The sequence below is a fragment of the Corvus moneduloides genome, chromosome 26 (assembly GCF_009650955.1).
Source record: "Corvus moneduloides isolate bCorMon1 chromosome 26, bCorMon1.pri, whole genome shotgun sequence".
Taxonomy (NCBI): Eukaryota; Metazoa; Chordata; class Aves; order Passeriformes; family Corvidae; genus Corvus; species Corvus moneduloides.
Genome location: NC_045501.1, coordinates 946,587 through 961,659, shown reverse-complemented (window position 1 = coordinate 961,659; position 15,073 = coordinate 946,587). Strand labels below are relative to the sequence as shown.

Below are 15,073 nucleotides of genomic sequence, written 5' to 3'. Positions count from 1 at the left end.
CCCCGCTGCCATTCCCAACCCCCCGGGAGCTGCCCCCACGCCCGTCCCTCGTGGGGCCGCGGCCCCGCCGGCTTCCTCCCCGCTGGCCCCCCACTTCTCCGTGGCAGGGCGGGGTGTCCCTCGGGGGGACGGGGACACCGCGGCGCCCGCGGGCCCTGCGTCAGCACCGCCACCGGCTTCAAAACGCAGCGCTGGGGCGGCCGGGGAGGAAGTGGGAGCCGAGCCCGGCGCGATGTCGGAGCTGGAGCAGCTGCGGCAGCGCGACATCCCCGAGGGCCAGCAGCTGCTGCGCGACCAGCACGACAACCTGCACAGGGTGGCCGAGTACTGCCACAGCAACTACCTGCAGGTCAGGGCACGGACAGGGCCGGCTGAGGGGCTGGGCTGGGGGCGATGCCCGGGGCAGCCCTGCGGGGTGGTCCCGAGGGGTGGCTGGTGAAGGCTCTGCCCTCGGAGCTGGGAATCCCCGCTGGCTCCCAGCCCGGCTTCCCGTGCCGCCCTCTGCTGCGTTTTCCTCGTGCCTTGGGTTCTCCTCTTGCTCCACAGCAGCTCTCAGGGCGGGTTTGGGATGGAGGGAGGGTTCCCCAGGGGTTTGGTGCCTCTGGAGGAGCCTTGGGAGAGGGCCAGGGCCAGCAGCGTGTCCTGGGCTGTCACAGGGGCTGGGAGGTGCCACCTGGCAGGGCCTGCACGTGCAGGGCAAGTGTGAAGCTCTGCTGGCACATCCCTCCTCCTCCTCCTCCTCCTCATCCTCCTCCTCCTCATCCTCGTCCTCCTCGTCCTCCTCATCCTCCTCGTCCTCCCTGCCTGGCTCCGCTGTGGGACAGGGGGCAGGAGCTTTGGAGATGAAATATGAAGGAAAACACTTGTTGTGGCCCTCCCTGCTGGGGAGGGGTCCCCGTGTGCTTCACCAAGGCCGTGGCCGTGGCCTTGCTGGCTCGAGCCAGCCCCGAGGCTGCTCCCGAGGGCCTGGACCCCCTGGGGCAGAACCGAAGGGGAAATGCACTGAGCTATTTCAAGAGCTGAGACAGCATCCCCAGCACAGCTGGTGCCACGGCCAGGTGGCACGTAGCCTTCTGCTGGCATGGCCAGCTGTCCGCAGGGGTGGCTGGAGGCTGAGCTGGGCACTCGCTGACCTCCGTAACCTGCCAGAACATCAGCACCCGGGGAGGAATCCGGTGAATCCCCGGCGCTGGGATTCTCCCGCCCGCCGGGTGCCGGTGTGCTGGGCCCAGGGGAAGTCTGAGGCATTTGGAAAGCAGAAGGAAACATCTCCGGTGGCCGTGCCAGGCGGGGAGGGCTCGTCCCACAGCTGGGTTTGTCCCCTGCAGGCCAGCGACAAGAGGAAGGCGCTGGAGGAGACGATGGCTCTGAGCACGCAGTCCCTGGCCAGTGTCACCTACCAGGTCAGCAGCCTGGCCACCGCCTTCCTGCGCCTGCTGGACCTGCAGGCGGCTCAGCTGCGCCAGGTGGAGGCCGACGTCGCCTGCGTGGCACAGGTGGGACCGTCCTCCGTGGGGTGGGCTCTGGGAAAAGGGGTTTGGGCAGCTCCAAGGGGTTGGAGATCCTCACCGTGCAGTGGGAATGCAGAACCCTCTCCTGGCACAGGGTTGGGGGTTCCCCAGCGCATCAGGGATTGGTCTCTGGGGCGTTTCCTCATCACACACCCAAATCCCAGCGGAGGGAACTGCCCAGGAAACTTCCCAGTGGGAGCTCAGAGCATTGGCCTGGCTGCCACACTGTCCCCTTGCTGCTGCCTGGCCTCGTCCTCCCGCAGCTTGGCCACGCTGCTGCAGAGTCCCGCGGCCACCGGCCTCGTCCTGGAGCCTGCTCAGCCACAGGAGGGGACAGAACCCTGGGGTCACGCTGGAAGCAGCAGGAAAGCAGCTCAGGGGGCTTAGGAGCCTCTCACATCCCCCCTCCCAGTGCCATTTCCCCCATTCCCTGCCTTAGGAAGGGTCAGATCCGCTGTGGTGGCATCAAGGACGTGAGGGCTGTGATGGGGCACAGCAGGATCTGCCCTTTGCCAGTCCTGATCCTCTCCTCCACCCCTTCTCTTACGGGCAGGGAGGGATGGTGGGGCCTGGAGGGGCTGCAGGAGGTGGAGGGAGAGCCTGGGATGGGAGCTCAGGGAGAGTGTCCCCTCCGCAGAGGGTGGACATCCACAAGGAAAAGGTGTCCCGCCGGGAGATCGGCTCGCTGACCATCAGCAAGAGGTTCCCGACCTACCAGAAGATCGTGGCCCCCCCAAACCCCCCCGTCCTGGAGCCCTATTACAGGAAACCCCTCAACTTCAGCGTCCTGGACGACATCGGCCACGGGATCAAGGTGAGCCTGGGCCAGGAGGGGGTCCCACAGTGGGCTTGGGTGGGGTTTTTCAGTCCCCAGTGTCCCCAGCGCTGCCCCGAGGGGTGCACAGGTGTCTCAGACCCCTCCTCGATGGAGAATTGGGGTCCGTGCCCTGCACCCCACAGATCCTTTCCCACTCCAGAAAACCCCCACGGGAGGGGTTTTGGAGGCCTTGCAGCCCCATGGAGCCTTTCCCACTCTGAAAGGTGCCCATGGAAGGGTTTTTGGAGGCCTCTCAGCCCCACAGAACCTTCCCCAATCCGGAAAACCCCCACAGAACCTTCCCCACTCTGGAAAACCCCCACAAAAGGGTTTTTTGGAGGCCTCTCAGCCCCACAGAACCTTCCCCACTCCGGAAGGCGCCCACAGGAGGGTTCAGAGGCCCCGGCGGCCCGGGGGGAAGTGGTGGCGGGGCGGCCGCGGTTCCCACGGTGCCGGTGCCTCGTGGCCGCCTCCGCAGCCCCGGCAGCGCCGGCTCCTTCCGCTGGCTCCCTGCTCCCCCGAGGGGCTGCAGAGCCCCGGGGGGGCTGCTTCCCTTGGGGTGGGGGTCCCAGCCCTGGGGGGCACGGGGAGGTGGTGGGGAAGGCGGTGTCACCCACGCGTGTCCGTGTGTCCCCGTGCCGCAGGACACCAGCACCCAGCTGTCCCGCACCGGCACCCTGGCTCGGAAGAGCACCAAATCCTCGTCGGCACAGGCTGCAGGAACCCTGGGGTGAGCCGGGCCAGGGGGTGGGCACTGGCCTTGCTGTGTCACCGAGGGGTGGCACGTGGGCTCTCTGGGGGTCCCATCCCATCCCATCCCATCCCTGGACTCTTTCCCTGCAGGAGAAGCACCCGTGTCCCCGAGCCCATCCAGCCGCCCGTGGTTCCCGAGGGAAAGCTCTCGGCAGCCTCCTCCACCTCCTCGCTGGTGTCCGTCAGGTAGCGGCGCCGAGGGAGGGTCGGGGCAGCCGCAGCTGCTCGGGGGAGTGGTGGGAAAATGAAGGGTTTGGGGCATTTGCTGCCCTGGCAGTGCTCGTGTCCGGAGCAAAAATACCCTCTCAGGGAGAGGGGAAATGGTGACGGGGAAGGATGGAGAAACGGGACATGGAAGGGCTTTGCAGGGTCTCCTGCAGCACCTTGTCCTGCCATGGGACAATGTCCGTGCTCAGCGTGGGGACAGAGCCAGCCCCACCCTGACACTGCTGCTCCTCCCCCTAGCTCCAGCGGAGCCCCGGCAGCCCCTGGGGAAGGAATTCCTGCCCCACCGCCCCTGCCAGGGCCATCCCTGCTGGCACCGTCCCCTCCAGGGCCACCCCCGCCGCCTGCAGCTGCCGTCCCACCGCCGCCACCTCTCCCCGAGGACCTGCTGCCACCTCCTCCAGGGGACCTGGCTGTGCCCCCCCCGGACCTCCTGCCCCCAGGTGAGTGCTCAGTGCTCCGGGGAGTCACAGGGACAGGGGGGCTGCCTGTGACCCGTCCCCCATCCATTTTGGGGGGTTGAGCCCCTTCATCCCTCACCCACTCTGGGGGTTTCGCAGCCCCCGATGACCTCGAGCTGCTGCCACCACCATCAGCTGTGCCCGACTTCGAGGACCTGGCCCTGCCACCGCCTCCAGCTGCAGAGGACCCTCCGTGGGCCCCGGAGAACTACCTGGAGAAAGGTACAGAGGATCCCAAATCCCCTGGATCTCCTGGCTGAGCCCCTGCCCACACCCCAGCACGGATGTGGGATGCCCAGCGGTGCCATGGCCGCTCCCGTCCCCGCTCCCAGTGCTGGCCTGTCCCCTGTGGTGGCCTCAGCGGGCTCCACATCCCCTGTTCTCCCTCCCGCAGTGGTGGCCCTGTACCCCTACACGCGGCAGAAGGACAACGAGCTCTCCTTCGAGCCCGGCACCCTCCTGTTCGTCACCCGCCGCTACTCGGACGGCTGGTGCGAGGGGGTGATGGGCCAGGAGGAGGGGTTCTTCCCCGGGAATTACGTGGAGCCCTTCTGAGCCCCTCACCCCTCACCCCACACCGCGCTTCGCCTCGAAATTTTGGCTTGTGCACCGCTGGGAATGCGCAGGGCTGCGGGGGGTTGGCAGCCAAGCCGGCTGGCACCGCTGGCACAGCTTCCAGAGCGTTCCCCCTCTCCCCCATGCCTCCTCGGGAGGGTTTGGGGCCGGGACACCGAGCTGGGAACGCAGCAGGCAGCCCAGGCTGATCTTAGGATGCAGCCCTGGATGCCAGCCCAGGAACAGAACGCTGGGCACGGAGCAGAGTGGGGACAGCAGCTGCCCGCTGTCCCCGTGGGCTCCAGGGATGATCCAGCCCCAATCCCCCACCCCAGAGGGTCCCCTGCTCGTCCCTGACCCCGCTCTGCTGCTCCAACGCCGCTCCCCAAACTCGCAGCAGCCCAAGGAAGAGGAACAACGTTTTGGTGAGGGTCAGAGCTGTTCAGAGCCGGGCTGACAACCTGGACACAACAAGCTCGTGGTTGCTGCAATACAGAGAGCTCTGCCTGTGTACGTCCATCCGTATCTTTAATTCCATGGCTTTGAGTTCCACACAGTCCAACGGGGTCCGGAGGAGGAAGAACAAAGGAGAGGGGATGGGACAGAGGAGGAACAACTCAGGGCTGCTTTGGTTATTTCCTGCTGGGGGTTTGGGTTCCAAGGGTTTGGAGGACTCGGAGCCACCCTCGGGGGCTGGTAAGGCTGTGGATAAATCCAGGAGAAGCCAACACCAGAGAGCAGCGGATCCTGCAGGTCCCCCCTGCAGAGTGCAATTAGAAGGGGTAATTAATACTGCAGTGGGGAGGGGGGACGTGGACGGGGGGGGTTTGGCCTCTGGGGAGCCGGTGCCAGAAGTGCCACAGAACCTCCGAGGGGGCCCAGCTCAGGGGCGATTGTCCCTCCCTGGGGTAGGAGGGGCCTCACACGATCCAGCAAGGACGGGGACACGCCTGGAAAGGGCTCGGGGCAGGGAGGGACCTGCCGGGGACACGGGGACACCTGAGCCCGGGAGAGGAGCAGGGATGGAAGTGGCGAGGCGAGGTCCTGCTCCCCACAGCGGGATGTGGTTCCTGTGCCCGCGGGTGGGAGAGGCTCTGCCACCTTTCCAAAGCTTTCCCGATGCTCCGGGCACGTTTTATCCAGAGAATCAAGTGCCAGGGGACAGTGAACCCCAGTGAAAGGCTCGGCTGCCCGCAGGGTGGGGTGTGGAGGGCCAGGGAGCCGGGATTTCCCAGACCGAATTCCCGGTGGGCTCAGGAAGGGGGAAGGAGCCCGGGGCAAGCTCCTCACGTGGCCAGGAGGGCAGCCAGGCCGGGGGCAGGAGGAAGGATGTGCCCAGCCCACAGGGAAAACCGGCTTCTGGATTTTTAGGAATTCTCTTTTGAGGTCAAAAGGGAAAGGAAGCAACAACTCCACCAAAAAATCCCCATCGGTGCTGGCAAAGGGCGCAGGGTCCGGCCGTGGCCGCGGCTCCGTCACCCCGCGGCAGGGCAGGGAGAGGGGCCGGCAGAAAGTGCTTTATTCACCAGGGAAAGGAGCTGGGAAAGGCAGGGAAACATCCCAGGAGCGGGGCCAAGCGAGCAGTGCGTGCGCGGGGGGCCGTGAGCCCCGGGCTCCCCTTCCCAGCCGCGTGCGGGGCGCGGAGCCCTCGGAGCCGCCCTCAGCACTTCCTCTTGAGCAGCTCCTGCAGGTACCGCGCCACCTCCGTGGCCGACTCCCACGGGACCACGGCGGCCCGGAAGGCTCCAGGCTGCTTCTCCTGGATCTCCTGGATCATCCTGTGCATGGGGTAGCCCTTCCTCGGGAACGCCACGTCCGCCGCCGTCAGAGTCCCGGAGGGGCAGAAATCGTTGGCTCCGTCCCCCACGTAGAAGACGCGCTGGAACTCCACCTCCTCCTGCGCCCTCTCCGCCAGGTATTCCGTGAGGATCTTCCTCTTGCACATGTTGGCCGGGCACTGAAGGCACTTGTGGCTGTGGTAGGGCCCCAGCGTGAGGAAGCCCCGGCGGTCGAAGCTGGCCGGGTTGCTGAAGATCTTGCGGAACAGCGAGCGCACGCCGGCCGCCCGCAGCTTGGCCTCGATGCCGAACATGTTGGCGTCGGAGATGAGGATGACCTCGAAGAGCTCGTGGTGCTTGGAGAGGAACTGGAAGAGCTCGGCCATGCCGGGGGACAGCGGGATGTTCTCGTAGACGGCCCTGAAGTCGGCGGCGCGCAGGCCCTGCTCGCCCAGGAAGGCCAGAACGCGCTGCATGTGCTCGTTGTAGGAGCCCTCGCGGGGGCTCTGGCGGAGCTGCTCCGGCAGCGCCCGGCCCCGCACCACGGAGTCGTCGCTGTTCTCGTCCACGATGGTCTCGTCGAAGTCGAACACCAGCAGGAACCGGGGCGGCCGGGCGCCGGCCATTCCCACGCCCTGCCGGGGGAGGACAGAGCCCGCCGTTATCGGGACGTGGCGGTCACTGCCAGGCCACCGGGCCGGCCCCGCCCCGTGGCCACCTCAGCCCGGGCTGATTAGCCCAGCTGGGCCTGGGGGAGGTTAATCCCCCGTGCCACGGCCCAGCCCGGCCCTAAACCTTCATCCTGCCAGTAAAGGGATCGCTCTGCCGGGCTAATCCCGGCCCCAGGCAAGGAGGTCACTGTGCCTCCGAGGGAGCGGGACAGAGCTCACTGGATCCGGGAATTACCGGGGTTGGGAAAGAGCTCCCGGATCATCCAGCCCGACCTTTGAGCCAGCACACCTGGGCTTGGTGTGGAGGCAGCAGCTCAGCCTCTCTTGTGCCACCTCTGCGACAGGGACATGTCCTGGGGCCGCCCTGGCTCTCCCCAGCCCCACAGGTTGATTTTCGCTCCATCCCCCGCTGCAGCTCCCCAGGGATGGGCCCTGCAGCCGCCCCAGTGGGAGCAGGGAGCGGCTGGAGCTGTGCCACGGAGGGTTGGGTGGGATTTTAGAGGAAAGTTCTTCATCCAGAGGGTGGAATAAGCACGGGAACATCTCCTCAGGGAACGGGCACATTCCCGAGGCTGCCAGAGCTCCAGGAGTGTTTGGAGGGATGCACAGGATGGGATTTTGGGGTGCGCTGGCTGATCCTCGGGGATCCCTCCCAGCTCAGGATACCCCACGAACCCAAAATCACCGCAGCCCGAACCCCCCGCTCCCCTCGGCCCTTCCCGGCTGCTCCAGGGTGGAGTTTTGCAGGATGGGGAGCCAATCCCTGCCCTCCCCGAGGACAGAGGACGTGGCAGAGGTCACCTGGGGACAGGCAGGGGACAGCGGCACTGACCTTAAACAGGCATGGCAGCCCCACGCCCTCGCAGCACCTCCTCATGGCGAGAGCATCCCCGGCCGGCACCGCGGGCTGAGGGCTGCGAACCACAGAAAAGAGGGAATGTGGTGAATCCTTGGGGTTTTCCCTGGACACTCCCGGGCTCAGGACCTTTTGTTCCAGGAGAGAGGAATTAAAGGAGAGCAGAGCTCCCGCTTAATGCCTCTGATCCCTCCTAATTCCCCGTGAGGGCAGCGGGGGAACAGCAGAAAAACCCGGGAACAGCGAAAAACCCGGGAACAGCGAAAAACCCCGGGTACAGCAGAAGACCCCGGCAACAGCGAAAAAACCGGGAACAGCAAAAAACCCGGGAACAGCGGCCCTGCTCCAAAATCCCCGACTTCCTCCCAGCTAGAGTAACTAGTTTGGGGTGTTCCTTCTGACGGAGCAATTATCCTGGAATGACACCCGGCAGGATGTGCCAAGGCAGGGCCCGGCTTCCAAACCCGGAATTCTGCCGATCCCTGATGGTCCACGGTGAGGGGAAACCTCCCAGAAAATCACCCTGATGGCTGGGAATTCAGGAATATCCCACTGGGAATTCGAGCTGAGCACCGGTGATTTGTCACCAGCCCGGCAACAGGAAGAGTTCTGCACTGAAGGTGATCTGTGGGGAATTTGGCTGGATTGGAGCCCGGCTTCCAACTATTTTGGGCACAAACACGATCCATGACTCTGCTGAAATAAAAAACCGCGGCTGCAGCGGCACCTGGCACAGGGAAACGGAGCCTGGGATGAAACCTGGGCTGGAAATCTTGGAAAAATCCCTTTTGGTGAGGCCTGGAACCACACACTGGAGGTTTCTTTGCTGAAAAACCCATCTGAACTTGAGGGTTTATTTACAGACATCATCTGGAGCCAAATAATGCCACAGCCAGGCTGGGAGCGGCTTCCAAAGTGGGAGAGACGGAAAAAAATGGGATTAAACATGAAAGAAGAGCTGGAATTATGGTCCCTGCTTGGTCACTGCCAGCAGGGAGAAAATAATTTGGGATTGAGCCTTAGAGAGAGTCCGTGGGGCTGAGAGGCAGGGAAAGAGCCCTGGGATGGCCGGGGGACACCAGGGCAGGGACACGGGGAGCAGAACTGCCCCGAAAAGCTCCTCTGGGCCCAAGGGATTGGGATCTGTGGAACGGGAAGGGCTCCCAGGACAGAATTCCCCTCAGCAGAGCTCCTGCAGCAGTTCCCCCCTCCCCGCATCCCCCAGCTCTCCCTGGATCGATCCCGCTGCTCCAAATCCCTGGAAAACTCAACCGGAGCCTCCCCATCCCGGTGTCCCCCCCTCCACTCAGGGCAGGACAGAGCCCAGCGGGGCCATTCCTACGGAATTTCCAAGGAAAACGCTGATCCATGGATCAGCTGGACAATCCCAGCCCCACCTCCCCGCGGGAGCTCCGAGCATCCCCGAGCTGCGGCTGCAGGAGCTGCTCCTGCTCCCCCAAAACCGACCCCAAAACCGCGATGAATGAGATCAAAATGGGCCCTAAAAGCGGAGCCGGCGTTATTTCGGGATTGAATCCCGGCTGGGATTCCCAACGCCGGCCCCCGAGGGCTGCGGGGCACCCCACAAAACCCCAGTGCAGCGCTGCTCTCCCCTTGGGATCCGGAAAAGGAGATCCCAATCCAAGAAACCAGAGCTCAGGCAGCCCGGCTGAGCCGCGGGGTCTGGAATTCCCGGCTCCACCCCTGATCCTGCTCCCACGGGAGGGGAAAAAAATCATTTAGGAAACGTCCCGGACCTGAATGAATCCACGGACACACCCGGCCGGCCCCTGTGGGGCAGCGGGAAGGGAAATCCCGGCGGGAGCGGATCCCTATTTTCCTGCTCCGGGATGAGTCAGCCGCGGGCGCCTTCCCGCAAAAAAAAAAAAAAAAAAAAAAAAAAAAAAAAAAAAAAAAAAAAAAAAAAAAAAAAAAGGGATTTTTCCCCTTTTTCCCCTTGGAAAGAGAAGCAGCCGCACTTCCCTCCCCCCTCCCCAACTCCCCAAAAAAGCGCAGCCGGAGCGTCGGGACAGAAAATAAATGGGATTTTTGCTCCTTAATCCCATCAGGGATAAAGGTTTCAACTCCCCGAGTTTGGGATGAGCGTCGGAAAACGCCTGGGAAAGCCGGGAACTGCTGGGAATCGTTTCCTGGCGCGGTTTATCCCCCGAATTTCGGGGCTTTCGGCTGAGGGGGAAGGGCCGGAGCCTCCCCGCGCCCTCCTCAGCTCCGCGATTCCCAGAAATCGGCACCGTCTCGCCCCGCGATCGGGAGAGCCGGGAACGGGGTCAGCTCCCGGAGCCGGGAAGAGCCGAGCCTGGGAATCGCGGGATACCGGGAGAATTCCCGGGGCGGCCGCGGGTTCCCCCCGGCACTCTCTGATCTTGCCCGGCTTGGACGTTTTTAACCCCAAAGATGATTTTGGTGCGTGAGAAATAGTCGGGTTTTTTAATGAACTCAAACCCAACTCGTGCCCTCGAGCGAATTCCAGCTCCGGGGCAGAATTCCCGGGAAACCGAGAGGGAAGAATTCCCGGGAAACCGAGAGGGGAGAATCCCGCTGCCCCAAAAGCCGAGAGGGGAAAAGGTCCCTTTGCAGCAGCGCCGGGACCGGGACGCGACTCCACCGCCGCAGGAGCTAAACCTGACCTCGGCTGCTCCGCGGCTCCCGGAGGAGGGAAAAGGAGGGAATTCACGGCAAATCCCTGGATTTCGGAGCGGTCCCCGCCAGCCCCGGCCCCTTCCCGGGCTCCGCGGCTCCGGTTCCCCCCGAATTCCCGGGAACGGGCACGGGCAGACCCTTCCCGGGTCACCTCGGGTTACGGGGCCGCTGCGGCTTTTCCCGGTGTTTATTTTTCCTTCCGGGAATCCGCGGCGTTACCGCAGCCCCGGGCTCCGCTCCCCGGGCTCCGCTCCCCGGGCGCCCCGAACCGGCCGGTTCGGCCCCAAAACGCGGCGGGGAGGGAGCGGCGCCGGTTTGGGGCACCCAGCCCCGCACCCCGGATCCCGCCGTGGCCTCTCGTCCGGTGGCACCGGGCCGGCAGCGGCTCCGGTACCGGCACAGCCCCTCCCCGAGCTCCGCGGCTCCCCCCGCTACCGGCGGGGCTGAATCACGGCCGCTCCGTGCCCGGGTGGCATCTCCCGGTACCGGCAGCAGCCGCAGCGGAACCGGCAGGGTCCAACCGGGCGCGGACCCCCCGGTACCGGCAGGAGCCGCCCCGGTACCGGCAGGGTCCAACCGGATCCGCACCCCTCGGTACCGGCACCATCCGATCCCGCAGGGTCCGATCGGGTGGGGACCCCTGGTACCGGCACCATCCGCTCCCGGCAGGGTCCGGCCGGGTGGGGACCCCGCGGTACCGGCAGTGGCGGATCCGGCATCTCCCGGTGCCGACACCCGGCACCTCCCGATACCGCCGCGGTGCCGCCTCTCGCCTCCTTACCGGGTCGGAACCTGCCGGGAGCGCCCGGTCCGCCCCGGTGCCGGAGTGTGCGGGGGCGGCGCGGGGGCAGCCCGGGCTCGGGGCCGGTCCGGGGCCGGTTCGGGGCCGGTGCCGCCGCCGGGGCTGCCGCGAGCGCGGCCCCTTTAAAGCGACGCCACCGGGGCCGCGCGGAGCCGCCGCAGTGCGCCTACGTCATCACCCGCGCAGCCAATGGCGGCGCAGCTTCCCCGCCGCGGAGGGGCGGGGCCAGCCGAGGCCACGCCCCCTTTCCGAGGGGCGGGGGGAGCGCGCTCCGCGCGGGTCCCTCCGGCCGCCCCCGCTGCGCTCCCAAAAGTTGCCAAATCGGGAAAAAACAACAAAACCCCCCTTTCCCCCCCGCACCCCCCCCAATAACCGCTCCGGTGTTGTGTAATTGAAACCGTCTGCGGAGGGGTTCTGCCCCCAAAGCCAAGCGAGGCGCTGCGGCTCTGAGTGAGAAAAACGCCCGAATTGTCCCCAAAATAAAGCCGGGAAAGGGGGGGGGGACGGCCCCGCCACGCTCCGTGCCCCGCCCGTCCCCGGCCTCAGCCGGGCGGGGAGCGGTGGCCACGCGCTAATTTTGGGAGCCGGGACAGGGAATTGCAGGGTGGCCGTGCCAGGGCAGCGCCCGCGGTGTCCGCGCCCCGCCCGGGGCTCCGGCGCTGCTCCGGCGCTATCGCGGGGGCTGCAGGAGGCGCCGAGATAAAAATACCCGGGCAGCGCCCTCGGAGGGAGGGGAGGCACCGGCTCGGCCTTGGAGACGCAGCAAAGAGACCAAAAAGCGCAGCAGAGGTTGGGGTTTTGTGCTGGCTTTTAATTAAAAGTGTCCAAGAATGGAAAGGCTCAAACAGGATTCCGAAGGTCTGGAAAAGCCGCGGGTTCCGCTCCGTGCCAGGGCGGCCGCCCTGGGAGTGCCACGTTGTGCCTGGGCCGGGGTCAGAGTCCCTAAAGCTGGAAATTTCCCTTCTTTTGGTAAAATTCCGTCCCAGAGCAGAGCTCGAGGCGTTTCTGGGACCTTCCCGGGCTCCCCAGTGCCAGAGGCGCCGACCCGGCCCCACGGGGCCGCCGGCCTCTCCTGGGGAATGTCAGGGAATTCTCTCAGGGAATTCTTTCATCACCTGCTCCCCCCGGCACTCGCCGGCTCTGGGATGCGCTCCCCGCTCCCCGGCCCGGCGGGGGCTGCTCCTCCCGGGGATTTCCCCCCTCTGGAGCCGCTCCAGGCTCGCTCTCCGCGGGGCCGAGCAGGAGACTCCAAAGGGCGAATTCCCCACGGCCTCCGGCCCCCTTCCCACCGGGATCCGGCGGGCAAAGATCATCCCAGGCTCATCCCACGCTCATCCCAGGCTCACCCCAGCGCCAGGAGTTTGGCAGGGGCGCTCCCGGTGATTTTCCACTGCGGAGAGCCCCGGGAGCAGGCGAGGACAGAGCCCGGGATGGGCGCTCCGGGCAGCTCCTGAGTGGCCGCGGGAGCCTCTTCCCGGCCCTTGGACTCGCGTGGATTCCCCCGAGGCCGGGACAGCCCCGCGCTGCTCCGCCCGCCCCAGGTTTGTCCCGGATTTTGGGATTGCGGTGACGCTGTCCCCGCGTGTCGCTCCCGCCCCAAAGCAGCAGCCCAAAGGTTGGGAAGGGCCCGGCAGATCCGCGGGATCCAAACTCCCGGCGCTGGAGCCCGGCGGGGTCTGGGGCAGTTCTGAGGGAATTGAGGCTTCCCCTCGCTCCCAAGGGAATTCCTGCGGCTTTCCCAGCCCATGGATAAGGAAACTTCCAGCTGCAGCCACTCCCCTCCTGCCCCACACAAACAACCCCAAAATCCCGGATTTTAGAGCGGCACATTCCTGGAGGCCGAGTAAAATTCCATGATCGATACGAGGGGAAAACCCTCCGGAGCTGACCAACGAGGAAAATTCCATTTATCCCGCGGGAGTCCCCCCGCTGGGGACAGCGGGCACGGGAAGGGCCCAGGGCTGGAGCCGAGGCCTTCCCGAATTCCCCAAATTCCCCCCGTGGATCTGGGATTCAGTCAGGGCCCATCGGGAACCAAAGTGTTTTATACGGAATCAGGGAATGGTTGGGGTGGGAAGGACCTTAAATCCCATCCCGGGACAATTCCCACCATCCCAGGGTGCTCCAGCCTGGCCTGGGACACTTCCAGGGATCCAGGGGCAGCCACAGCTTCCCTGGGAATTCCATCCCAATATCCCAGCCATCCCTGTGCTCTGGCCCTGGATCCCATTCCCTGTGTCCTGCCCTCCCAGCCCCTTTTCCTGCTCTATCCCTGCTCATGCTCTGCTCCACAGAACTCGCAGAAATCAGGGAACAGGATGGGTTTGATCCCTCTGGAGGAGCTTCCCGGCGGCGCAGCCCCATCCCCGCATCCCAGCGCTTCCCTGATCCCGCCGGGAATGCTCCTCCTTCCCATGGACAGGGGGCAGCCTCTGGAAAAAGGTTCAGAAACCTGGGAATTCTCCTTCTGCTGCCACTCCTCCACCGGGAACGGCACCTGCAGCACAACTGGATCCTCCACGGACTGACGGGGACTCTGGAGCTGCTGAGAAATTTGGGAAAGCTGGAGAAGGAACTCCCGGGATCCGCCCCTGAGCATTCCCTGGGGGAGCTCTGCCCGCGGGGATTCCCAGGAAAAGGCACCGCTGCGGCACTTCAGAGGGAAAACAACGGGAAAATGGGAAAACTGGAGGGAGCAGGGAGATTCCTCCCTGCGAGGGGCTGGGATGGGATTCCCAGGGAAGCCCCGGGATCCCTGGAAGTGTCCCCGGCTAGGCTGGAGCACCCTGGGAGCGGGGAAGGGGCCCTGGATGGGATTTCCCCTTCCCACCCAAACATCCCGGGATTCCCCGGCGAGGAATTACTGAGGAACATCGGGAACGTTCCCCGGTCCAGGGAGTCGCTCCTGGAGCGATCCCGGCAGCTCCACCGCCCTCTCCTGGCTCAGCCGCCCCGAAACGTTCTCCTCAAGGAAAGGGCTCGGACTGAATCCCAAAGCCTCGGGAAGGAGCTCCCGGGGACGCGGGAACAGCGCCGAGCTCGGAGGGCGCCGATCCCAGGCTCCAGTGAGGGATAAAATGGGAAAAGAAAGTCAAAAAAAGGGGGGGGGGGGAAACAAAATAAAATGGGGGCGAAAGGCAAAAAATGGGAAAATAAAGCAAATAAAATGGGGGGAAGTGGGGAAACAGGACCAGAATGTAAAATCCCAGTGCAATAATTCCAGAGCGGGGGAAATGCTTCTGCTGGAAGTGGGGAACGATGAGCCGGGACAAAGTTCAAATCCCTGGGGCCTGAGGGGTGCAAGGATTTTCCCTCCGGACAAGGGAAAGCCTGGAATGCTCAGCCTGGAACGCTCCTGAGCTCCCGAGCCTGCCTCAACTCCGTTTAATTCCCCCCCTTTAAAAAATACAATTTAAAAATTCCATTAAAACCTCCCGAGGCTCAGGAAGCCCAAAGGGAGGGAAAACCCCGGGAGAATCCCGGCCCTTTTCCCAAACATCCAACCCCAAACTGGGAGAATTTCATTTCAAGGACCCAAATCAACCTTTAATTTCATCAATTCCGTAAAAATCACAGAAGCTCCCGTTCGTTGTGTGACAGGTGCAGAAAGGAGGGAACACCCGCACAGATCCCTCGGAGTTTTCCATCCCCGTGGAATTCCGCGGGCGCAGCCAAGATGAAAACGGAACAATTAAGAAATCCCAGCTTTGGATTTCCTGCATTTTTAACCGAATTCCCCCCTTTTTTTTCCTGGAATAAATCCCTTGGAAACGACCCCGCCCCGCCCTCCCAGCATCTCACATCACCGCCAGACCGGGAAGAGGGGTTGGAATTTTTAATCTTCTTCCACAGAAAGGAAGTTCATAAATCCTCAGAGGAGTTCGATACAGAGCGGCCTCGAGGCCGAGGGGCGAAGAGCAGGGAAAAAAAACCGTCCCAGGTCTTTTGGAATTCTTGGAAGAGCAGCCTGAAGCCAGAAAATT

General features: G+C 64.4%; 2 protein-coding genes across 3 annotated transcripts; one reads left to right on the top strand and one right to left on the bottom strand.

Annotated features, from left to right (window-relative positions):
- Positions 1-165: 165 nt before the first annotated feature.
- ABI3 (ABI family member 3) lies at positions 166-4,835 on the top strand. The gene is made up of 8 exons (XM_032134304.1): positions 166-349; positions 1,329-1,496; positions 2,149-2,325; positions 2,973-3,058; positions 3,172-3,267; positions 3,547-3,749; positions 3,867-3,989; positions 4,162-4,835. The coding sequence occupies exons 1-8, from the start codon at positions 233-235 to the stop codon at positions 4,320-4,322; spliced, it is 1,131 nt and encodes a 376-aa protein (XP_031990195.1). The 5' UTR covers positions 166-232; the 3' UTR covers positions 4,323-4,835.
- Positions 4,834-11,172, bottom strand: PHOSPHO1 (phosphoethanolamine/phosphocholine phosphatase 1). 2 transcript variants are annotated; one of them, XM_032134313.1, is made up of 3 exons: positions 11,070-11,172; positions 7,604-7,685; positions 4,834-6,735 (listed from the first exon to the last, which is right to left on the bottom strand). In XM_032134313.1, exons 2-3 carry the CDS (start codon positions 7,646-7,648, stop codon positions 5,983-5,985), a joined length of 798 nt encoding a protein of 265 aa, XP_031990204.1. In that variant the 5' UTR covers positions 7,649-7,685; positions 11,070-11,172; the 3' UTR covers positions 4,834-5,982. The 2 variants fall into 2 exon arrangements, with proteins under 2 accessions (XP_031990204.1, XP_031990205.1); XM_032134314.1 differs by having other exon boundaries at positions 7,604-7,756; positions 11,070-11,156.
- Positions 11,173-15,073: the final 3,901 nt, after the last annotated feature.